The following is a 25,912-nucleotide window of genomic DNA, read 5'->3' as shown; positions in this document are numbered from 1 at the left end:
TATGATATAGCGCCTTTCTTCATCTGTTATTACAGCCTTTGGCTTAAAATCCACTTTGATATTAGCATGGCTACTCCAGATTTCTTTTGATGTCCATTAGCATGATAGATGGTTCTCCATCCTCTCACTTTCAATCTGGAGGTATCTTTGGTTTTAAAATAATCTCTTGTAACTAGCATATCACTGGGTCTTTTTTTTTTTAATCCATTCTCATACTCTGTGTCTTTTCATTGGAGAATTTAGTTCATTCACATTCAGAGTGATTATTGAAAGATATGAATTTAGTACCATAATATTACCTATAAAGTCACTGTTCTTCTATATTGTTTCTGGTTCTTTCTAGTCTTTGTTGCTTTTGGTCTTTCTTTCCCACTCAAAGGGTCCCCTTTCATATTTCTTGCAGGGCTGGTTTAGTGTTCATGAACTCTTTTAGTTTTGTTTGTCCTGGAAATTCTTCCTTTTTCTCTTTCTTCCTTTCTTTCTTTCATTTCTTTCTTCCTTTCTTTCTTTCATTTCTTTCTTTCTTTCTTTCTTTCTTTCTTTCTTTCTTTCTTTCTTTCTTTCTTCTTCTTCTTCTTCTTCTTCTTCTTCTTCTTCTTCTTCTTCTTCTTCTTCTTCTTCTTCCTCTTTTCTTCTTCTTCTTCCTTCCTTTCTTCTTCTTCTTCCTTCCTTTCTTCTTCTTCTTCCTTTCTTCTTCTTCTTCTTCTTCTTCTTCTTCTTCTTCTTCTTCTTCTTCTTCTTCTTCTTCTTTTATTCTTTCTTTTTTTTTAAGATTTAATTTATAGGATGCCTGGGTGGCTCAGCAGTTGAGTGTCTGCCTTCAGCTCAGGGCATGATCATGGGGTCCAGGATCGAGTCCCACATCAGGCTCCTTGTCTGCCTATGTCTCTGCCTCTCTCTGTGTGTCTCTCATGAATAAATAAATAAAATCTTTAAACATTTTTATTTATTTATTTGATAGAGTGTGAGAGTGAGAGAGAACATGAGCAGGGCAGAGCAAGAGGAAGAAGCAGACTCCCCACTGAGCAGAAAGCCCAAAGTGGGGTTCAATCCCAGGACCCTGGGATCATGACCTGAGCCTTAAGCAGACACTTAACCAACTGAGTCACCCAGGGACCCCTGTTCTGGAAACTCCTCATCTCCTCTATTCTGAATGACAGCCTTGCTAGATAAAGTATGCTCATCTGCCTATTTTTCTCATTAAGCACATTGAATATATCATGCTATTCTATTCTGGTCTGCCAAGTTTCTGTGGGCAGATGTACTGCTAAGCATAGGTGTCTACCTTGTAGTTTAAGGACCTTTTGTCCCTAGCTGCTTTCAGAATTCTCTCTTTATCTTTGTATTTTGCAAGTTTCACTATGATATGTCTTGGTGTTGACCTATTTTTGTTGATTTTGAGAGGGAGTTCTCTGTGACTCTTGGGCTTGAATGTCTGTCTCTTCCCCCAGGAAAGCAAACAATTTCCCTTCCTGTGTCCCAAGCTCTTATCAGATCCCCACCCCCAACCTATCTGTGCCCAGGCCATTGGCATACTCTCTTTTATGTTTTATCTCTGGCCAGCAGCTGGGATTCAAAACTCCAAATCATAAAGGACTCAGCAATGCATGGACCCACTCTCCTCTCCCAGAGGGGAATCTTAGAGCACTACACCCAGCGCCATTCTGTCTCAGAAAAGCAATTGCATGGCCACAAAAGTGCCTGGAGTCCATGGTGAAGCATAGTGAAAAGCTATGACCATGTTATCTGCCTTCTGTGCATGTCTCTGTGCCTGACTTTTGAATGGCTTCTCAGTGGCACCTGGTGGGTCTTTTATCCATGGAGAGGTAATATACCGTCTTCCAAATGTAATCCGGGAAGGGAAATGTTCTCTCCCAATGTGACTCAGGGGATCCCCACACCACAGCCTCATAGACAAAACCAGTGTACCACTCTATCTTCCATTCTCTCCTTCTCTCCTTGACTTCTCTCCATGAAAAGGGCTCCCTCCTCTCTATAGCACTGTGGATTTTCTCTTCCCCAATTCATGTCTCTGAACCTTGCATCTATCAAATTCCCTCCCTCCACAATTGTGCAGATTTTCTTAATCCTCAGATTGATTTCCTAGTTGTCAAAAATGATTTGATGTTGATCTAGCCATATTCAAGGGATGAGGTGACCTAGGATCCCCCTTCTACTCTGCCATCTTAACTCCTCCAAAACATAGTAATTTAAATAAATGGTACTATCCAATAGTCTTCCTCTTTCTGAGACAATTCCACTAGAATGTGGTTCTGGTTCAAATCCTGAACCAAATAAATATATTTCTTTTTTTAATTTTAATTTTTTAATTTAAAAATTTTGTCTCAGCTCATAATCTCAAGGTCATGAGATCAAGCCCTGCATCAGGTTCCATGCTCAGTATGGAGTTGGGTTGGTATTCTCTGCCCCTTCCCCTGCTTGCATGTACACTCTAAAATAAATAAATCTTTGAGATAAAAGGTCAATATGAAATCATTTGATTATAATAGCAATACCTAACATGTGACATGCATCTATGCTCTTTTGTATAATCATATTAGAATCAAGTATATTTATTTTCACATCCATTATAACTGCTATTGCAAAGGAAGAATATTGTCTTATTTTCCAAAAGATATACAGAGAACAATTTTTTTCTTCAGGGGATTCATGGAAACCTACATAAGATTTCATTTCTTCACAAAATGTGTAAAACAAGAGAAGCCTCTTCAGCTTCCATCCCATTTGAAGTCTGGAATGCTAATACTTCCCAGTTAGGCAACAGTTCATACCTGTAATCTGGCCCAGAGGTGCTTATTACATGTCTAAAGTAGGAGATATGATTTCTTTCCTATTTATCTGTCTGAGCAGATCATAAAATATCTCATTAATGTTGATCTTTGACTTTGCATAAGATTCTAAAAAGGTACAGTCACATCACTGTCATGTTAAATTCTGACCTATTCTTTGCCAACTACTCATTCATCTTCCAGGCCACATTTATTGGCAACCAAAATCATTGGAACATCCTCTGTGCCCTTCACCCATCAAATGGTCCCATAAGTCATTAAACATGGGTTAAGCTATAATAGAATATACTAGTGCAAACCCTTGGCCATTCTTCATATACAAATCCCTCATCGCTGTAAATTTCTCTGTCCTGCTGTGTCCAGAATTTTGAACGTGTGCTGTTGGCAATCTACTTCAACTTGCTTTCTGTAGGAATCTTCTATCATTAGATCATATTTTTCAACAAAAATTCCAGGAACAAACTGAACTGTCACACCTCCTTAACCAAGGACTACTAGTTGGTACTCATGCACGATGTCTTTTTAAATACTGACATTCAGTGCCATTGAAGGTGCAGTGAGATACACACTGTTATATACAGGGTAACCACCCTCTGATCCAGTTATCTTAATTCTGAGAATCTATCCCCGCCTGCTCCACCGAGGTCCGGGCCTCCTCCTCTGTGTAATGGCTCCTGCTCTGGCTCAGCAGAGTAGCAGCATCACTGGCTGCACCTCCAGAACACACTTGCCTGTTTAATTTTTACCTAATCTTCTTTTTATGTTCCAGTTCCCATACAGGATATATTACATTAGGTCATTTATTTTGTTGTTCAGATTGTCTTGTCTTTGACCATTGAGACCACTTTCAGTTGGCTTCTGTATCCCTTTGACATATTCCTATCAGGTTTGCTTTTTGAGCACTTTCTTACTTTCTGGCACAACAATGTGTGTGTGTGTCTGTGCATGTGTGTAATATAAAGGAAAATTATATAATGGGAAAGTGATATAACCTTTCAACATAATTACAAAAGCAAGGTATGGTAAATTGATGAATATTAGTATATAGTCATCAGCAACTAGGGCTTTGTATCTTGAGTTGTTTTTAGTTCAGTTTCTTACTCACAACTTACTTTTAGCTTGGTTTAGAAGTTAACCAATGATTTTTTGGTAACCTTGCATATTGTAAGTAAAATGAGAGAGTCAATGAATTTAGAATGATACACTTTTTATTTAAAGAGGAAACTGAGATACTGATGATGATATTACATTATCAAAGGACTATTGAATTCAAAAAGCTCACATGTTAAAAGAGGTAAATTTATAGGTTAAAAGAAGAAAATGAAAAAGAAGCAAGCAACTTTTATTTTTGAACTAGAATAACCTGCAGGTTGTAAAATACTAAGACCATTTTTACAGATGATAAATCACTAGTATCACAAGTTTTAGGGAAGAAATAGGAAGAAGTTGTTCTCACATTTCTGTTCTCTTATGTGTATTCACATTGGGAAAGATAATACTTGCTACTATTGTTCCTTATTCAGATTTAATCTTTCGTTAAATAATAGGCAGCAATGGAAAAATGTATTGCACAACAACTTATTTATGAATATAAACCTGACTGGTATATCCAGTATTATTTTTTTATGAAATTCGATGTGCCCAGCAGTTAACACTTACTGAACTTGTGAGACATGAACAGAACAAGGCTTTTACTGATTAGACTCTTATCTAAAATCCCAGGCATTTTAACCAAGTTGAACCTATTGACAGATGCTAGATTATCAGAATGATTCATGAGCCTAGAAAGTTGAAGGTAGTTTTCTCATTGAAAAAATAAAGAAAAAAGAAAGATACATTGCTTAGGGGAAAAGAGTTAAAAGAATCAGAATCAGACACACTAGTGAATAGCTAGAAAAATAAAATGATTGTTTATCTTATCTTAGATGTATACAAGACCAATATTTCTCTTATATCTCAGGAGATACACTTTTAGTTACAATATTAAAAACAAACAAAATATTGAGCTTCTAATAGGAAACCAAATCCTATCAGACACAGAATTACATGGAGTAACCATTTCTTATATAGATATTGAGTGCTCCCCACCATAATATTTGATAAACAACAAAAATTTATTAAGCACATACCACATGTCAAGAAGTCTGCTAAGGACATACAAAGATGACTAAAAGAATACCTGAGCTCATAAATTCAGGGGTTACTGAAAGGAAAAAGTGATGGGTCATAGAAGGAAGAGAGGGAAATCAATATGAATGAAAGTCTATAATCTCATTGTAGGGAAAAGAGGACAGAGGATTAATGCTTTGGTAAGAAAAACAAAAGAAGATTCTTGGGCAATGTGAAGCTGAGAGGTGTTCAATCTCATCAGATTCTGAAGGCATCTCTAGATCCAGTTTTCCAAAGAAAACTGGAGCAATGACAAATGGACAGCTAAAAGTAGGTCATAATTATAGCAAAGAAAACAACAGCCACCATAAACCTGACCATTGTTATTGTTGAAGTCGTGGAAGTACTGCTTTCAATTATTCTGGTCATCATTGGCTTCCTGATACGATCTTCTGTGCTGAGAATAGCTTTTCGGGCACCATCCCATTTTCCAGGGCCTTGTAGACGATACTGGATTGGAGTACAGGGTCCCCAAAATAGCTGTATTGCCAGTTTGGGGTCAGTGAAGGCCAGAGACAGCAGATTGGGCCTGACACCCACCAGATCAGCAAGCTCTTCCATGGTATCTATATAGTCTCCCTGAATAGTATGGCGTTGGCTCTCCACATACCTGAAAAAGGGAAGACAAAAACCATGGCCTATCATCAATTCAATCAATCAGTCAATTATTCAATGCTTCTGAATACCTGTTATTGGTTCCATATTTGGCTAGGAGCTGTAGAAAACAGAGAAGAAAGGCAAGACGTTGTCCCCAATCTTAAGGATCTTATATAATCTACTGGGGGATATAACATATGTACACATGAGGGAGAAAGGAATATAAGACTTTTAATATATTGTATGGTTTTGTATTGCTAAATAGAAATGTTAGAGGAGGGTAGTTAAAATAGAGCAATAAGTCCTTGAAGGATGTGGAGGATATATCTGATAGCAAATGACAAAGTGTTACAAGTCAGGGGAGCAGCAGAGTGAAGGAATAAAGTACGAATAAGTGTGAAAAATGAGCGTGGAATATCTATGGGTACTACCTATGGTAAAAGAGGCATGTTGTAGAAAGCAAGGATTGATAAAGAGAGTCAAATATAGCAGATACAGATACAGAAAACTCTGATGTTATGAGAGTGCTCATCACCAAAATTCTCAGATTTGGGATTTTCAATTGTTTTATGAGGGCAGTGGTAGTGGGGTCCACAGACCCAGGCCCAGTGCTAATTTGGGATCCTAAAAGGAGGGGGAGAATGACTTATCCCACAAAAGGAAGTGGCCGTCCAAACAGAACCAGATGGAGTGATTACACCAAGTGCAGATTTGAAGAGCTACAACTTTTTATGAGAAAATATAGTAACAGATACTTGTGGAAGGAATGTGATTTAGAGAGCTGAGGGACGCCTGGGTGGCTCAGTGGTTGAGCCTTCTGCCTTGGCTCAAGGCATGATCCTGTGATCTGGATGGAGTCCCGCATTGGGTTCCCTGCAGGGAGCCTGCTTCTCCTTCTGCCTATGTCTCTGCCTCTCTCTCTGTGTCTCTCATGAATAAGGAAATAAATCTTTTAAAAGAGAGAGAGAGAGAGAGAGAGAGCTAACTGATAACTCTTTTTACTTCCCATAAGGAAAATAAATTATAGTAGGACAGAAAGGAAGCAGGAGAAAAGCCAAGTCAAACTAATTGAGATTACATGGGGAATCCAAAAACAAGGACAGGAAAAAATGATAGAAAATAAATTTGAGGTAGAATCGATAAGATGGAATTCCAGAGGAACTAACAGATGGTCAAATTGGAATTTATTGAAATGGGACTAATTTCATGGAAATGGGACGAAACAGGAAAGAATTTGAGAGCCTCCCCTTATGGATGTTATATTGGCTCAAGGTTCTCTAAGCCTTTATCCTCTAGGCATTTACCTTATAGTAGTTGAGTCAAGAGCTGAGTATTCATGAAGGTTTCACAACCGGGATTCACTGGTACCAGCCTTATAGGGTTGTTGCAAGGATTAAATAAACTCATGTGTATGAAACACTCTGTGTACAAAGGTGATCCTTATATTCTATCTTTGGGGACTGCTTACAGTCAGAAGGTAGTTAGACAAAAGTAAGTCAAAGGAAAGAGAGGAGGAAAGTTGAAATAGGATAGTTTACTGCCAGAAAATCGAGGAAAGTAAACACTTTATGAAGGAAGAGACATTTAGAAGCACCAAACTCAGAAGTAGAAGAAAAATGGGGTTGGTCATGGATTACCTTCAAGACAGCAGTTGCAGAATTAAGGATGGAAGTTATAATGCAGGAGGGTTAGGAGACAGAAAAGAGTGAGAATTTAGAGCATATATTATAGAATATTTCTTGTAGAAATTTGGTAGTGAAATTAAGAAGGGAAATAGAGTACCTAGAAAGGATATCAGGGTTAACGTAAGCTTTCTCCTCTTGCCAGATAGGGGAGAGTTATGCTAGTGCAATCAATTAAAGAAGATTACCTCTTTGGCCTTGGAATGACTGTACCTCTGACTTTTCTATAAAAATTTAGAACTTACCATCAACTTCCACTTTGTCCAAATAAAAATCATCCAGTGAATAAACTCAAGTTCTGAAATTCAGATTGCTGACTTACCATGTTTACCCAAGCAACTAGTTGATGTTACCACCTTCCCAAATCACACTCATGAGCCACTATGACCTGGGTATGTTGTCACATGATGACAGCCAGCAAAGTAGCCTATACTAATTTATAAATCTACCTACAGATTTGTAACTGGACCGTATCTTTCTCCCATTAATTCATTGACATTCTCTCCTTTGGAGCTCCACTAGCATTTCAAGCACTCCTACCAAAACTAATATACCTGATTTTCTCTCCATGTGCTTTTTCCTACTTGACTTTTCTTTTAGGTTCTAATCATTGGCTTTTAAATTCCTTTCTCTCCTTTTCCATGCATATTCAAACCACTTGGTGCTATTTCTCCATTTTATTGTCACAAACTACTATTTCCCTTCCCTTCAAAATGTAATCTAAATCTTTCAAGTAACACAAGGAAGATTAAATATAATATAATAGGGGCATGTCAGTGGCACAGTTGGTTGAGTATCTGACTCTTTTTCTTTTTAAGATTTTATTTATTTATTCATGATAGACACACAGAAAGAGGCAGAGACATAGGCAGAGGGAGAAGCAGGCTCCCTGCAGGGAGCCCGATGCAGGACTCCAGGATCATGACCTGAGCCGAAGGCAGACGTTCAACCACTGAGCTACCCAGGCGTCCCAAGTATCTGACTCTTGGTTTCGGCTCAGGTGTGATCTCAGAATGGTGGGATCGAGCCCTAAGTCAGGCTCCATGTGCAGTGCGGAGTCTGCTTAAGATTCTTCCTTTCCCCCTGTCCTTCCCTGCTGCATGTGCTCTCTCATATAAGCAAGTATTTTTAAAAATTAATACAGTGCAACATCAATCTAATTAAGAGCTAACAAAGTAGAAAATTAATCACAAACCCTCCTGGGAGAATTTCTTACCTTTTATCAATTTTATCTTGAGCCTTAGTTATTTCTGCTTTCATTTCACTTTCTGAGGGCAATGTCTTTAGCCCTAAAGAGGAAAATAAAAATTTTAAGTGTAAAATTACCTCACTGGGAACAAAAATTCTATAATTACTATACATGGAGAACTCAAAGAAATAGAGGATAATTTTCCATAACTAAGGAGGTTACAATCCACTTGATCACCTTAGCCTATCACCACCACAATATGACATTACTGACAGTAACTTACTCTATTCTACTTTGTCTTTGCAAGATATTTCTCCTATTCTGCCTTCTAACCAATATCTTCCTCCTCCTTAACATCATCTTCCTCATTGGGAAATGAAATAATGGACATGAGGAAATGATAAATCATCCCAAAAGTATGTGAAAAATAAGGAAGTAAAAGGGCAGAGTAGGGGAACCACATCCACATTTGTACTCTTTGTAACAAAGACGCTTTATACCACAGAGAGAAAGATGGAAAAATAAACTCTTGATCCCATTTTCTACCAAAAGTCCTATTAAGATAAATGTTTTCCTATTCTGTTTGGATTCTTCACAATTTCAGAGGCAGCCCATTCCATCTTAAAATGGCAATAGCTGACAAAAAAAAAAAAAAGTTGTCAAGTTTCTTTTTAATGTTAAGCTGATTTTGTGCAACTCTTTAAGTTTCACTCCTTGATTCTGATTCAACCATTTGAAATGATAATGATAAGCAAATAATATATTTTGCTATGGGACATTCTTCAAACATTTGAAGGGAATTCTACAATCTTCCCTGAATGTTATCTTCTCTAGGTAAACCTCTCTGGCTCCTTCAGTTGTACTTCAGATTCTTTCATCAATCTTGTCTCTCTCCTTTTCATGCACTCCAGTTTCACTATTAAAATATCTTTGGCAAAAAAATTTTTTAAATAAAAAATAAATAATAAAATTAAATTAAAAAAATAAATTAAATTAAAAAAATAAAATAAATTAAAAGTCTTTGGTTAAGTGCTGACCAGTTTAGAGAGGAACAATTGTAAGTTATAGGACATTATAATTATTTAATGATGCTAGATATAATCAAGCCTTGTAGAAGCCATATCATTCTCCTGACTCATAATAAGCCTACTATCCCAAACCCCAAAGTTTTTTCTCATGTTCTCCTTGCCAAAACTTAAAGAGGGGAAAAGTAGGAATTTGAGAGGTTGATCTTAAACATTCTGGACTAGTCTCTAACTAGGTCTTAATTTTTGACACATTGAAATCAATGGAGGAATATTTTCTCAGAGATCTTATGTCTGCCTCACCTTAGATTTATTACATAAACACCACCAGGCAAAGCATACCTATTTTGGGACAATTTCCCAGGAGATTCTAATATATGTCTACAGTTATAAGTTATTACTTTACGTTCACTCAAAAATAATTTTTGAGTACTAATTTTTTGACAGGTACTGTTACAGTCATACACACTGTTTCAGCTATTTTAAAAGCAAGAACATAATTAAACATACCCACTAGGTAGTTAGGTAGTCAACTTGCATGGTCACCTACCTTTAAATACTTGAGTGACCCAGCGTCCTTGCAGCTCTGAAATAGGCATAATGGCACCCAAAGGCTGGATCAAGCCTATGATTGCAAGAGTTGGCTTTTCCAGGTTAGGAGGGAAGACCTTTTTATAAAGGGATATCTTGTTTTTTACTACTGGGACAGAATCTTCAAGAAAAGGGAAGGCAAAGGTATAGCCTGTGGCAAAGATAACGGCATCAATGTTGTCTTCCCTGGAGCCATCCTCAAATATGGCAGCCGTCTCTGTGAATTCCTTCACATTTCCTTTCACCTTCACCAAGCCAGAAATTATACGATTTGGCAGGTCATCATTCACTGTTGGATGCTGACTCAGAGCTCTGTGAATAAAGACCAGAAGAAGGAGATAGGAGAGAAAGGAAAAATGAGACCAGTAACATGTAAACAAAATTTTACTTTGATGAAGATTCTTTCTCTCTTGGTCTATCCATGAAGTTTGGGAAAGGTCTAGCATATACCAGCTTGGCACAGATCAGGATCTCAGAGCAGAAGTTAGGCCCTGGATGGCAGTGAAAGAGAAGACATTGGAGAAGTAAAAGAAGAATGGTCTTATCTGAAGAGTATATATATGGTTTCTCAAGGAATAGTAGTAATATTCTCAGTGATATAAGGCTACAGGCCTATAGTTTCTATCCACATATCAGTAAGTCTGGAAAACTGAACTATCTATACTCTGTTGAGTCTCATTTCTAGTTTCAAAGACCCAAGGGCTAGAATTAGACCATCATTTTCCAAACTGTATAATAAATTACATGTATATAGTTACAAATTGATTATATATACATTCATTTGAGTCTCACACAAAACCAAAAAAGGAGGCAGAACAGGTGTCATTATCTAGGTTTAGAGGTGAGGAAATTGAGGCCTAAAGAAGTTAAGTGGCTTGCCCAAGGTTACACAGACTAGGATTTTAGAATTTACATGAAAATGGTTTTCTATGAATTTCCTTGGGAGCCACTGAGTCTGTTAAGCAGTATTTTCCAGAAACAGCATAGGATAAGGGTGCCAAAAAAAATAGGATTTCTGTTGCCTTGGACCTTTCTCAAAATCAGTCTGGGTCTTTGGACCCTTAGTTAACAGGCTCTGAGAATTCTCAGCCCATCATGTTTAGATAGAGCTGGCCTAGCCTCAGGAACATGGCATTACTATCACTGGTTTGTTGCATTTGGTTATGCTTTGACTCTAACCTTTTAGATACAGATTCTGTTTCCATTCTGACCTCATGATTTTATATTTTTCTCCAAACTACTGCTTTTCACAAACCATACCACCATCTACATAGTTGCCCAAGCCACAAAACTGTGAATCTTAATATCTGGTTGCATGGGCTTTTCCCTTTCTCCACTTAACATCCCCAAAATAGTTTTATCTATTTTCTATCTTATCTAGACTATTAAAATTGTCTTTAGGGCCTGCTGCTCCATCTCCCTCAGTCTGTCTTCTACATCATTTTTGGAGTGGTTGTTCCAAAATATATTTATCTGTTTATTTTTCAAAAATATATTTATTATTAGTCACTCACTTGCTTGAAATCTTTTAAGGGCTCTGGACTGTCTTCATTCCACATATTTTATTTAGCAGAGTATACAAAAGTTTTAATATACCTGTCCAATGAGGCTAGAGATGTACACAATCACTCTTTCATCTTTGTCATTTTATTATAGTCCAGCCAAACCAGACTACATGAAGTTCCAGAGAAAAATGTATTTTTCATATTCTAAGACCTTGTACTTATAACTAGAATGCTACTTCCTTATCCTATTTACTTGACTAGCTCCTATTATTCCAGGCTTAATTAATTTTGTAATCACCAATGTTATAAATGCTAGTTTCCATAAATGGGTGAAATAAATGAGTGAAAGATTGTTGAGGAGCATAGTCTCAAAGTATCACCCCACTGATCAAAGGAAAAAAGTCTTTGCAAAGGAGAAACCTAGGGGCACTTGGGTGACATCTGCCTTTGGCTCAGGTCATGGTTCTGGGGTCCTGGGATCAAGTCCCACATCAGGCTCCCTGCAGGGAGCCTGCTTCTCCTTCTGCCTATGTCTCTGCCTCTCTCTGCATATCTCTCATGAATAAATAAATAAAATCTAAAAAAAAAACAAAAAACAAAGGAGAAACCTGGTAGGTGCCACCTTAACCAGGTGATCAAATTTAATATCATTAATGCTGATAAACTGATATCATATGAATGCTGGCATGATCCACAAAGAAGGCACAATGTAGCCTATGAGAATTTGTGCCAGAATGTTTAACCTGAATACAGTAAAGGTACAACAACTATGCAAGTCCAAGCTTAGAGCTTTTCTATAAAACAATTGGCTCAATTCTTCTTAAAAAAGTGTATGTCAAAAAAATGGTGAATTATTTCAGAAGAAGAGAGATTAAAGAGACATGACCATTAAATGCCATGGGATAATACCTGAAAGGATTCCAGATTTAAAAATAAAAGAGCTGTACATGATACTTTTGGGACAATTTGGGAAATTTGAATATGTCAATTATTAGATAATAGTATTTTATCAATGCTGAATTTCCTGTGTGGTCACTATGTTATGTTTATGTGGGGGAATGCCCTACTTCTTAGGCAATATATGTTGAAGAATGTAGGGTAAAGTGTCTAAGTGACTGTGACTTACTCTCAAATGGTTCAGGAAAAAATATGTATGTATGTATCTGTGGATCGATGGATGCTGAATATACAGGGATTTATCTATCTTCAGAGAGAGGGAGAAAGAGAAAACAAACATAGCAAACTATTGATAGGTGAATCTAAGTAAAAGGTATATAGGCACTCTGTACTTACTGTTTTGTAGTAAGTAAATCTAAACATTAAAAAAAAAAGTTGGGAAAAAGCATTTAAAATCAGCCTCTAGAAATGCTTTCACAGTCTACCTCCTTGACTATGTGAGGACTGCCGCTTCATACCCCCATAGCACTCCATGTATTTATCATATTCTATTGCCTGTCTTCTCCTTAGAGTATTTAAGGTAAGATCCATTTCTCGAATCTGACATTTATTTCTTGTGTGACAAATTAATTTTTCTGTCAGTTTTTATATCTGCAAAATGAAGATTAAAAAATAGTACTAACCTTAGAGTTGTTGTGAGGACTAAATGAGTTCATATATGTAACTCATTTACCCATGTGCTTATATTAAGTACTCAGAAAAGTAAGGTGTTATTATTTGTATTAGAATTACTATTAGGTCTTTAGTCTCTATTCTCATGCACAGAATGAGAATTATACTTGGCTCATAACAGGTGCTCACTGTTGGATGAATGAATGAATGAATGAATGAATGATACACAGCCATCATCTACCATTTTGTTGTTGTTACTGGGTATCATGTAAAAAGAGCTTGTATCTGAGACAATGATAAAATGAATAATGCCAAGGAGAATCATAGGTTGAAGATTACAGATCAGTAGATCCTGGACTTCTAAAGGGGCAAGGTAGAAATCTGATCTCAGATCTGTGGATTTTCTTAATGTACGGATAGAAGTAGCTATACTGTTAGCCTGTGTGAACAGTCCTTATTCTTGTGCCTTGGCTATCACTGCCCTGCTACCATCGTGGCAACATACCTGTGTTTAGGCTTTAGACCAAACATTTCATGGTCGAACCTTTGGTTCATCTTTTTCTCCAAAAAATTGTTTATTAATGATTGACCACAAATCTTCGAAAGAAAATAATTAAATCGAGAAGAGAGTAACACATCAAAAGGATATCCATAGTCTGCTACACGATTGAGGATCCAAGCCCCTCTCCTGGTGCTGAGGAAAACCTGGGGCATGGGAAAAAAATTATTTGCTTTTGCCATCCTCTGCTCATAATCCTTTAATAGCACCTCACTCCCTTCAAGATTAAGTTCAAACTCCATCTTTTTAGTCCCTGCACAATCTTTTTTTAATTTCTTGCAATTTTCCTTTTGAAACACTAAGTATACAATTAAATTAGTACATTCACTAACCAAGAATCTTTCTCTGAACCACCACTGCATTTGTTTAATGTCATTATGCCTCCTTGAAAAGTCACCTAATCTCTTAATTCTCCAAAGCCTTTTTAAGATCAGATCAAGTGTGCCTCCTCCATAAGACACCACTGACTGTTTTACATGACAATTTTCTCTCCATCCTCTGAGCTTCTCTAGCATTTACCACTTGTCCAACTTATTTAAAATCAAGAAGCAGTAGAGTGGAAAGCAACTGGACATCATTTAATCTAAAACCCTTAGTCTTTTTTGCTTTTGACATTATTTGCATTACCTAAAAAACCCCACTATTTATCATTTATATTGCTATTAAACTTTTTACACTCTTATTTCTGTCCTGCAAATGTGCTTCCTCCAGGGTGGGAGGTACAGCATACATGTCTTTTAGTCTCCCCAACACATCATCATCATTACTTCCATTGATTGAGAATTGTGGCCTGCAAGTCACTATGCCAGGTCCTTTATCTATATTCTTATTTAATCAATGTAACAACCTCTGAAAGTAGATATTATTATCCTCATTTAACAATGATAGGCATGAAGACGATGAATAACTTGCCTGAGATCATACAGTTAGTATGTGGCAGAGTTGAATTTCCAACCCAGGTCTGACAACCCCAAAGCTTGTGCTTGAAGAAATGTTTCATTGATTATTTAATGGAAAAACTGCAGATCACTACTAAAACAACAGGAAACTGATCAGTCTTTATGTGTCCTCTGCTGGCTAAAGTTCACGTTCAGAGCTGATAAAGTTTTGACATTCAACTACCTGGTGAAAGTGTCCCTTTCCATTCAAAACTCTCAGGATACAGTTTCCAGGATTGTAAGGTATAACACCTGCTTTATAGTCTTTTGCGTAAGCTCTCATATAAAAAAGTGATCAGTCTACAGAGGGATAATAATGTACTTCATTCATACATTCTCACTGATGGTAACCGTATATACTTTGATGATTAAGCTGTTTTACATGTCACAGTTGAAAGAGCATGCCTGGTCTCAGGAACACACAGCTTTGTGTGCAGTCTGTATAACTTCTGTTATATAAATATGTGAATAATATAAATGCTCAGAGTCTCAATTAAAAGATTCCCTATGTATAAAGTAGTGACAATAATACATCACAAGGCTGTTGTGAGAATTAAATAGTGTTTTTGCAAAGGGTGGAGCATATAGTAAACATTCAATAAATGCTTAATGGCTATCATCATACTTCTCAATTCAGTTTTCCATCTGTTCCTGATTTTAAGCAAACACTGTATTTACAAATCCAGATTTATAAGAAAAAAATGTAAGGAAGATTGTTTTATAAGAAACGTATGTCTTCTAGAACTTTACAAAAGCATTATACCACAAAACTTATTATACCAAAACTTCCCTGATATGCTGAAACTTTTAGGTCCATTAAAATTTTTTTGATCTACAAATAACTTCTAATAAATACAATTTAATATATAAAGCAAAAAGTTAGAACCTGGCAATTGTGTTTCTTTGGCTTGCATTAGTGGTGTGCTGGTGTTGCCCCTGCCATGCAGACATGGTTGTGCTGTGTGTTGTCCCCAGGCTTTCTCAGACACAGCCACATATCTCCACCTACTCTGGATGCTTTGTTCTTCTTTTTTTTTTTTAAGGTTTTATTTATTTATTCATAGAGACACAGAGAGAGAGGCAGAGACACAGGCAGAGGGAGAAGCAGGCTCCATGCAGAGAGCCTGACGTAGGACTCGATCCAGGGTCTCCAGGATCATGCCCTGGGCTGCAGGCAGCACTAAACTGCTGCGCCAGCGGGGCTGCCCTGGATGCTTTGTTCTTTAGCAATCTAGAGTTCTCCCTGCATGGAAGGCCCAGCTTCCTTATAACTGACCATTCGATAAGCCAGTGATATTAATGTTAAAGATATTAAGGTGATATTAAAACCAGTGACTCATGCTTTGGGTCACCATAAACATACCTTGCACACTCTTTTATCATAACACCCATACAAATTTTTACCCTTTTTTGTTTATATACCTATTTTCTTTTTTTTCTTTTTTTTTTTAAGATTTTATTTATTTATTCATGAGAGACCCAGAGAGAGAGGCGCAGAGACACAGGCAGAGGGAGAAGCAGGCTCCATGCAAGGAGCCTGACGTGGGACTCGATCCTGGGTCTCCAGGATCACACCCCGGGCTGCAGGCGGCGCTAAACCGCTGCGCCACCGGGGCTGCCCTATATACCTATTTTCTGATGAAAGTTGTTGAATTAATTTATGAAGTAATATATGAAATTACTTTTGTGGTGATAGATGGGGACAATACTGAGAAGTGCTATTGAATGGGAATTTCTGGGTAAATCATTTAACAAAGTTGTGGCATTAAACTCCCATTTAAAAACATTTAAAACATATTTGCGAAGGAACACAGCTTAATTAAAGTTGCTGGAAAACGACCAGACACTTACCTATTGCCAATAAAGTTATTCAGTAAAGACATGAATAACAAGATATAACAATGACATGTCTTTTTCTGGGAATTTATAATGAAGACATTTTCTTCCCAGTTCAAAATCTATGACGCAAGAAAACAAAACAAAACAAAAAACCTCTAGGACATAGAAATTGCTTAAGTATGAATGTCATTCTATTACCTAACTGTATGTAAAGGCTGGGGTAAACTCCTTGCACATGTGCATGCTACAGCATGAATGCTTTTCATACGTATATCCATGTTCTTTGGAAAGATTAGACTGTTTCTATTTTCAACTGGGGAGTGAAAAGGAAAATCCTATGAGTGCAAAGTCTTCCACTAAACCAGTGTGCTTTCCTTCACATAAGAGTGTGGCACTTCTGGTGGCCTAAACAGGAGCATTCTGAATGCTGCGTTCAACCAAGCAACTGCTTGGTCTTCAAAGTCAGAGGCATACTCAGAAGAGACAGCTCATTGGGATCCTTGGGATTATTTAGTGTGAGGTCAACTGAATGATGGGAATCTAATAGGGAACACTGGCTCCGTCATATCATCATCGTAATGTTGCCAACCGAAGCAACAGAGCCAAGCCCTGTTTGCCATTAGCACTGATGGGCTATGTGTGGAGGTTTCTGTACTCTATGGTGGGTCCACATACAGCTTCCTTGGTGAAGCAAAGTAAATAATTAACTGATTCAAACCTGCTTGGCTGTGTGGCAAATTTCCACAGCCAGATCTCCTCCAGAATTCCCAATGCCAATTATAATGACTCTCTTTCCAGCAAAAATCTCTGGATTCTTATAGTCTCGGCTATGGAAGTACTGTCCTTTGAATTTCTCAATTCCTGAAAGAGAAGGGAAAATAATTATTGGACAAGGTTTATATGCTCTCATCTGTCAAACCATTCATTTTGCTGGCAGTGTGTAGAGTTTGAGCACACATCTCCATATAGTCTCCTTTTACTCAACTGCACACTTGCCTTTCTGAATACTTTTGCCTATTTTCTTTTCTCGCAGTCTCAGAGCAGAACCTTGTGACTTTCTTATCATGAATAGCCTGCTTACCTCAGGATTTGTTTGTATTTTGGACTTGTAGACTCTCAAATCCACACTGCTGCAGAAAATATACTTTATCTTTTGTTTTTTCATCTTTAAATACCTACTCCCATTTCAATTGGAGTATATATGTTTTCATATACTCTAAAGTATACAGAGTGCTTTTTTTCAAAATGAAAATCTAGGTCAAAGACTATAATTAAATTCTTTATGTTTTCATTTCTTCCTTAGAAACTCAATCTTTGTTTACGTGATTGCTGAAAAAGTCCTTATTCAACCTAATATGGATCAATTCCATGTTTTCTTTTGATCCTTAGAAAAACTAAGGTTGTTGTGAAACCAAAGATAGAGCCCTCTAATTGTTCTCTTGTCTCCAAAATGAATGTTATTTCTATTTCCCAAATGGCAGTAATCAAAGTTATGCCAACATCTTTCAGAGGAACACGTAGAATTAGAATTAGCCTTATCTGTAGGTAGGAGTCACTCAAGCCACAATCCTCCCATTCCTCAGAGATCAGGTCACAGGCATGGTTCAAGGGTCTCCTTCCTTGTAGGCTACTCACCAGGAAAGCTTTCCAAGGGTAAGTGAGCATTGGTGTGATGGCCAGTGCAAACCATGACTCCATCAAAAACATGTACCTCCTTTTTCCCTTCAGATTCTGTAACTACCTCCCATTGGCCTGACGTGGAGAAATCAGGCTGCTTCTTCACACTGCACACAGTGGTCTGAAAAGAAAAGTGATAGCTATAGGAGACTAACCACAGCCAATACAGTGGACATCTTCCCTGACAAAACTCTCTTTGCAGAGTGTTACACAAGGCTGATATCACATAATAGAGCCCATGTAGGGATATTTGATTTTCATATTCCACACATAAGAACTTTTTGGTCTGGGCTGTGGTCAGAGTGAGAAAACTCCTATGAAGTAGGCTAAATAAAATAGTTGGCAGGTTAACATTGCACTCTCCTCTGCTTTTAGAAGTGTGCAAACTACTAGTTCTCTTAGACCATGCCCTAAGATATCATGTGACACTTGAACAGAACTTGAACTTCTGTGCTTCTAAGACCTTCCATGCACTAAATGCCTATTCCTCTCCTGACCCCTGGACATCTTCTTACCTCAAGTTCTGTTCTCACTGTCCAGTCTTAAACTTGTGACTGAGTCATAGGACTCTTTCTCTTAGAGTATAGAAACATCCCAGTGGCTCATATTTTATGAAAATGAACCTCTCTTTGGATCCCTTAATGCCCATTTTACAAGTAATTACAAAGAAAGAGGCTGCAAGATAGGATAATCAGTGGTATAATTTTTAGGTTTTAAAAAATGCATTATTCTGTCCAGCGTAAGGAAACATTAGGAATATGTTCCTATGTAGTTCTAGGGTCTCTGACTATAATGTCTTGGTGGATTCAGAGATACCACTTCTGTATACACTAGTCACCCTGCAGTATTTACAGTTCTTCTCCATAATGTTCTTGCTTTTACACAGGTTCATGTCTCTGTGTGGATCATCCTTTTATTCCTTCTTCATTTGGCAGATTCCTACTTACCTTTCAACATTTAGCTTATATATTATCTCCTCTAAGAAAACTTCCCTTGGGCCTATTGTCTCATGCCCTGATGAGTTAAGCACCCTTCTTCTGAGCTAACAATATATAAATCACTGGGCATTTATTACCCTGTGACTCTTTACTTTTTTTGGTTAAATTTATGAAAAATTTTTTCTTTATTTTTATATCTCCTAACCATGCTATGAAGTCGGCTTCTTTTGTTTTTATATCTCCATTGACTAGTGTGGTAACAAACTTGTTAAATGTGTTTAAACAAATAAAAGGAAGTCACTGAGCTATAAATTACTTACTTTGGAAGTTGTTACTAGATATTACCAATTTATTATCATTGTTAAACAGAAAAAAACATGATTTAGCAGAATGATCAGAAGGTAGAAGGGAGGTGGGGGTGGGGAATTGGATGAAGGTAGTCAAGAGGTACAAAATTCCTGTTATAAGATAAATAGGTACTGGGGATACAATAATATACAACACGATGACTATAGATAATACTACTGCATGGTATATTTGAAAATTGTTAAGAAATCCTAATAGTTCTCATCACAAGGGGAAAAAAGGGTGGAATATTTAGGCTTTTTTGCCAGCTGTCAGAAATATCTGTTCTTCTATGGCCATGGTTAAAGATGATGGAAAATTATGGAAGACTTAACAACATAAAGAAAGCATTGGAGTGATCTAATATAATCATCTTGTTTTACAAACAAGAAAACAAGAGTCATCAAAGTTGAGGAATTTACTTATCTGAAATCACAAGTTGATTAGTCATAGAGCAAAGACTAGAACTCAAGTTTTTGTTCCCCAATTCAATGTTCTTCCCCCTACACAAGACTTGACTTCTTGGCTTCCTCAATAACTTCCCAATAACTACCTCACTGGGTTATTATCACATAAAAATAATGCATTGGCAAGTACTTCAAAAAGCACCACAGCTTGTGGTGGATTCAGAAGTTTTAAGTTCCCATACCCCAAATGAATGAGAACATAAAATAGTGAAAGGGAATAAAGAGGAAAGGAGAAAAAAATGAGTGGGAAATATCAGAGAGGGAGACAGAACATGAGAGACTCCTAACTCTGGGAAATGAACAAGGGGTAGTGGAAAGGGAGGTGGGCGGGGCGTGCATGTGACTGGGTGATGGGCACTGAGGGGGGCACTTGATGGGATGAGCACTGGGTGTTATGCTATATGTTGGCAAATTGAACTCCAATAAAAATAAAAAATAAAAAGTTCCCATACCTGTCAATTACCCTCTCTAACTGGGAAAACATTTCCCCTCATTTATTTTATTGCAATCGGATAGTATAGTATAGTATAGTATAGTATAGTATAAAGTGAAGGAATGAAAATATTCTGGTGGGTGGCTTCTAGGATCTGTAGCTAAAATATAGAAAATGGACCTTGGGACACCTGGGTGGCTCAGCGGTTGAGCGCCTGCCTTTGGTTCAGGTCTGATCCCACGATGTGGGATCGAGTCCCACATCAGACTCCCTGCGAGGAGCCTGCCTATGTCTCTGCCTCTCTCTCTCAGTCTGTGTCTATCATGAATAAATAGATAAATCTTAAAAAAAAAAAAAGAAAAGAAAAGAAAATGGACCTTTCCATGAATATATTTCAGGCACACAGAAGACAAAAAAATGGAGTCTTTGTCTGGATAGGATAGATACATGGGCATATTAAATCACTCTTTTACATGTAAGCCCCGGTCAATGAAGCCATATTATTCATTTATTTGACAAACAACTTTGAACACAAAGACACAATATTCCCTACCTTCAATTGAATATACTTTAGAAGATCAAATTCTTTCGCATACATCCTAAAATATTCGAGGACCTGGGAGTTATGCATGAAGTTGGGATAATGATCTGGGATGGGATAGTCACTGAAGCACATCATCTCCTTAGATGTGTTGATGATCACTGATTTGTAAATACTGGCCCTTCCTTCTTCAGGATTTTCCTGCATTAAATAAGAAGCATACATAGCAACCTGAGAATTAACTTCACAGTTTATAAACAGTCAATAAACATTTGAAAAACTTTTCTGAAAGAAATACCAATTTAAAAAAGTTATACACACACACACACATCCCTCCACATCTCCCAATATTTGTGCCCTTGTGTAGTCTCTTCCCCTTGAATCTGAGTTGTCTTTGTGACTTGGTTTTGACCAAGAGCATGTAGTTGGAATGATACCAAATAGCTTTCAAGAGAGTCCTAAGTAGTCTTACGGCTTCTGCCCTCTGTCTCTTAGCTTAATCTGGTAGAAATCAGCAGCTATGTAAGAAGTCCAACCACCTTAAGCTACCATTCTGTAAGCCCAAGTCAGACAAATGAAGAGCATGTTTGAGATACAGAGATGTACAGCCAGCCCCCAGAAATTCCATTTATCCCAGCTGAAGTTCTAAACATGTGAACAAAGAAACCATAGCAGATGTTCAGTCTCAGTAGTCACTTAATTGCAATGACATAAGATTCCAAGTGAGAACTGCTCATCTGAATAATAGTCTTACAAATATTTTATATATTTCAACACCTTGGTGAGTTTCAAGGTTCATCATACACTGGTGAGGCTGCTCTCCAGGAAACATTATACTAACTCCTATTTTCTCCAGCATACGTTGCCATGTCACCTCATTTTTACTCATTTAAAAGACTGTTAGTCGGTGTTAGGACAAACAGAAACTTATGAAATGGGAATGTATGCTGGAGAGTGTAGTTAGTACAATGTTTTCTGGAGAGCAATGTCGCAAGTATATGAAAACCCCTGAAATTTATTCAGCCTTTTTAAGAAAAATTCAGCATAGTAGACAAAGTTATGTTAAATGCTATTAAAGACTGCATTATTTATAGAAAAGAAACAAGCTAAATGCCTGTGATATTGTGGCTTATAAGAAATATATGTTTGGTCATTCAGACAGCCAAAATGTATCTCTCCTATGTATTTGGTCTTTGTATACATTTTGCATATTTTTGTGGACTTGCCTGTAGTTCCTGACTCTTAGCTCCCCAAACCCTTGGAGTTTCCTACGTGTTAAGAATGATAAAGATGTCTTTTGTTGTGTTAATGAGGTGACTTTAGGAAACCACTTAAGGTTAGGGACTGATTGCCAAAGGAGCCAACCAAGGAGCACCTGAGTGGCTCAGTCAGTTAAGTATGCAACTCTTGATTTTTGGCTCAGGTCATAATCTCAGGGTTGTGAGACTGAGTCCCACACTGGACTCCAACTGAGTGGGGAGTCCACTTGAGATTCTTTCCCTCCCTCTCCTTCTGTGGCTCCTCACCATACATATGCTCTATCTCAAAAAAAAAAAAAAAAAAAAAAAAAGGAGCCAACCAAGTGATTAGAGGGCTGGAACTTTCAGTTACCCCACCCCGAACTTTGGGGAGGAGAGAGAGGCTGGAAGTTGAATAAACTGTCAAGGCCATGATTTAATAATGTCATCAACCATGCCTACATAACGAAGCCTTGATAAAAACTGGAAAACATGTAGTTCAAGGAACTTCCAGGTTGGTAAAGCTGAGGAGATATGAAGAAAGTAGGGCACTCCGAAAGAGCACAGAAGCTTTGTCCCCTGTCCCCATACCTTGTCCTATGTATGCATTTCTTCCATTTGGCTGCTGTGAGTTACATCCTTTTATAATAAACTGGTAATCTAGTGAGTAAATGGGTTTTTCTGAGTGCCGTGAGTCACTCTAGCAAATTAATCAAACCCAAGGAGGGTGCTGTGGGAACCTCTGATTTATAGCTGGTTAGTCAGAAGTACAAGTTACAACCTGAATTTGTGACTGGTAACTAAAGTCGGGTCTGGGGATAGGGGTTCAAGTGGGTGGCTCCTTCACAACTTTAAACTTTAAAAGTACACATTATTGTTTCTTCATTAGAAAAATCCCTATCTATCATTCCAGAATCACATCAAATGGCACTTCTTTGGAGAAGACTTACCTGTTTTTCCCCACAGAGTCAGATGTCCCATTCATATTCAAGCTCTCAAAGGCAACTTAAACCTAACACTGTATTATGACTGTGAGGTACCCGAAGATAGGATGTATATCTTATTCTTCTCTGTGTCTCTACCATCTGTACCTCATATATATTGGGTGTTCAATAAATGCTTTGAAATGAATTAATGACTTAACTATGGAAAATGAATTTGGAGATACCTAAACTATAATTTTCAAATCTATGTAGGAACACTGAAAAAGACATATAACTTCTCATAAAAAAAGTAATATTACAAAGTTAAATTCACATTCTCATTACCAAATATATAAAATATGTCTGCATGGGGCAATTGTATACTACCTATGTTCACCCATGTTTATATACTTATATGTTGTATAACCTCTATTCTGTCAGCTGGTTCTGCTTACATTTTTTAAATTTTAAGTCAATAGAACTTGAAAATAGGAAAAACAAGTTCATTTATTAAGGAGGTAGTATTTTTCTTTTGTTTTTGTTGAAATGTTGTTTATAGAACACCCATTCATGATTTAAAATGAGGAGTCTTCTTGAGATCCTTTCTCTCCCTCTCCTTCTGCCCCTCCTCACCATACATATGCTCTCCTTCTCTCTAGCAAACTTAGAGAAAAATTTCTTCAATTTGATTTTAAAAATCTACAAAATACCTACAGCTAAACATCATAACTTAGTAGTGATAAAATGGACAACTTTTCCCTTAAAATTAGGAACAAGACAAAGATGTCCTCTCTCACCATTCCTGTTCAACGTGTAGAAATCTTAGTTGGTATAATAAGACAAGAAAAGGAATAGTGGCTGTACCAGATTGCATTTCCAACAAAGCAAGAGAGTTCCCTTTTCTCCACATCTTCACCAATATCTATTATTTCTTGTGTTGTTGTTTTAGTCATTCTGATAGGTGTGAGGTGATATCTCATTGTAGTTTTGATTTGTATTTCCTTGATGATCAGTGATGTTGAGCATCTTTTCATGTGTCTGTTGACCATATGTCGGTCTTCTTTGGAAAAATGTCTATTTGTGTCTCCAGCCCACTTTTTAATTGGATTATTTGATTTGGGTGTTGAGTTTAATAAGTTCTTTATAGATTTTTGGATACTCCTCCTTTATCAGATATGTCATTTGCAAATATCTTCTCCCATTCTGTAGGCTGCTTTTTATTTTGTTGATTGTTTCCTTTGCTGAACAGAAGCTTTATTATTTTGATGAAGTTCTCATAGTTTATTTTTGCTTTTGTTTCCTTGCTTTAGGAGACATATCTAGAAAGAAGTTGCTATGGCCACTGTAAAAAATGTTGCTGCTTGTGTTCTCCTCTAGGATTTTTATTGTTTCATGTTTCACGTTTAGGTCTTTCATCCATTCTGAATTTATTTTTATGTCTAATGTAAGAAAGTGGTCCAGTTTCATTCTTTTGCATGTTGCTGTCCAATTTCCCCAACACCATTTGTTAAAGAGACTTTTTTCCCTTTGGATATCCTTTCCTACCTTGTCAAAGACTAATTGGCCATAGAGTTGTGGGTTTCTTGGTGGGTTTTCTATTCTGTTCTATTGATCTATATGTTTATTTTTGTGCCAGGACTATACTGTTTTGATTAATACAGCTTTGTAATATAACTTGAAGTCTGGAATTGTGATGCCTCCAGCTGTGCTTTGCTTTTTCAAGGTTGTTTTGGCTATTTGGGGAAAATAGTATGGAGGCTCCTCAAAAAGTTAAAAATAGAACTACCCTATGACCCATCAATTGCACTACTAGGTTTTTACCCGAATACAAAAATACTAATTCAAAGAGATACATGCACCCCAATGTTTATAGCAGCATTGTCTACAATAGCCAAACTATGCAAGTGTCCATCAACTGATGAACGGATAAAGAAGATGTGGTATATATACATACAATGGAATATTAGAATATTACTCAGCCATAAAAAAAGAACAAAATCTTGCTATTTGCAACAACATGGATAGAACTCTAGTTCTAAGCAAATAAATCAGTCAGAGAAAGACAAATACCATGTAATTTTATTTATACATGGAATTTAAGGAACAAAACAAATGAGCAAAGAAAAAAAAAGAGAGACAGACTCTTAACTATAGAGAACAAACTAATGGTTTGGTAACTGATGGTTACCAAAAGGGGAGGTGGGTAGGAGAATAGGTGAAATAGGTATTGGGGATAGGAGTGCATTTGTTGTGATGAGCACTGTGTTTTATGGAAGTGTTGAATCACTATATTGTATACCTAAAATATTACACTGTATGTTAACTGACTGAAATTTAAATAAATCAAGCTAACTAGTAAAGTGGCATTAAAGCCCTCCCCAAAAGGAAAGGAAATAAAAGTATACAGATTGGGATGAAGAAATAAAATTATTTTTAGTCACAGATGACACGTTTATGTAGAAAATCCCAAAGAATTTAAAACAACAACAACAACCTGGAACTAATAAGCAAGTATAGCAGGGTTGCAAGATACAAAGTTAAGGTATAAAGTTAATTGCTTTCCTATATACCAGAAATGAACAATTAGATTTAAAATTTTTTAAATACCATTTACAATAACACCCCCAAAAGGAAATATTTATGCATATAAATCTAATAAAATATGTATAGGACTTATATGCAGAAACTATAAAACACAGATGAAAAAAATCAAGGATCTTAAATAAATAGAAAGAGATTCTGTGCTTATAGGTAGAAGGAATCAACATTATTAAGATGTCAGTTCTTCCCAACACGTTTTTAGCTATTATCAACTTGATTCTAAAGTTTATATGGAAAGACAAAAGGCCTAGAAAAGCCAGCTTTGACCTTAAGTAT

General features: G+C 36.9%; 1 protein-coding gene and 1 pseudogene across 2 annotated transcripts in view; both read right to left on the bottom strand.

Moving 5' to 3' along the window:
• Positions 1-299: 299 nt before the first annotated feature.
• LOC112907722 (ras-related protein Rap-1A pseudogene) lies at positions 300-4,536 on the bottom strand (annotated as a pseudogene).
• The window catches only part of FMO5 (flavin containing dimethylaniline monoxygenase 5), a 31,538-nt gene continuing 9,626 nt past the window's right edge, over positions 4,001-25,912 (bottom strand). For both annotated transcript variants that reach the window (XM_072766719.1, XM_025983072.2), the window contains exons 3-9: positions 20,887-21,075; positions 18,109-18,271; positions 17,192-17,334; positions 13,643-13,842; positions 10,023-10,375; positions 8,475-8,547; positions 4,001-5,589 (exon numbers count right to left, since the gene is read on the bottom strand). In XM_072766719.1, coding sequence (XP_072622820.1) covers positions 5,244-5,589; positions 8,475-8,547; positions 10,023-10,375; positions 13,643-13,842; positions 17,192-17,334; positions 18,109-18,271; positions 20,887-21,075 — 1,467 coding nt within the window. In that variant the 3' untranslated portion in view covers positions 4,001-5,243. The remainder of the gene's footprint in view (positions 5,590-8,474; positions 8,548-10,022; positions 10,376-13,642; positions 13,843-17,191; positions 17,335-18,108; positions 18,272-20,886; positions 21,076-25,912) is intronic.

The sequence above is a fragment of the Vulpes vulpes genome, chromosome 8 (genome assembly GCF_048418805.1).
Source record: "Vulpes vulpes isolate BD-2025 chromosome 8, VulVul3, whole genome shotgun sequence".
Lineage (NCBI taxonomy): Eukaryota > Metazoa > Chordata > Mammalia > Carnivora > Canidae > Vulpes > Vulpes vulpes.
Note: the sequence above shows the minus strand (reverse complement) of the source record. Positions and strands in the feature narration are given on the sequence as shown.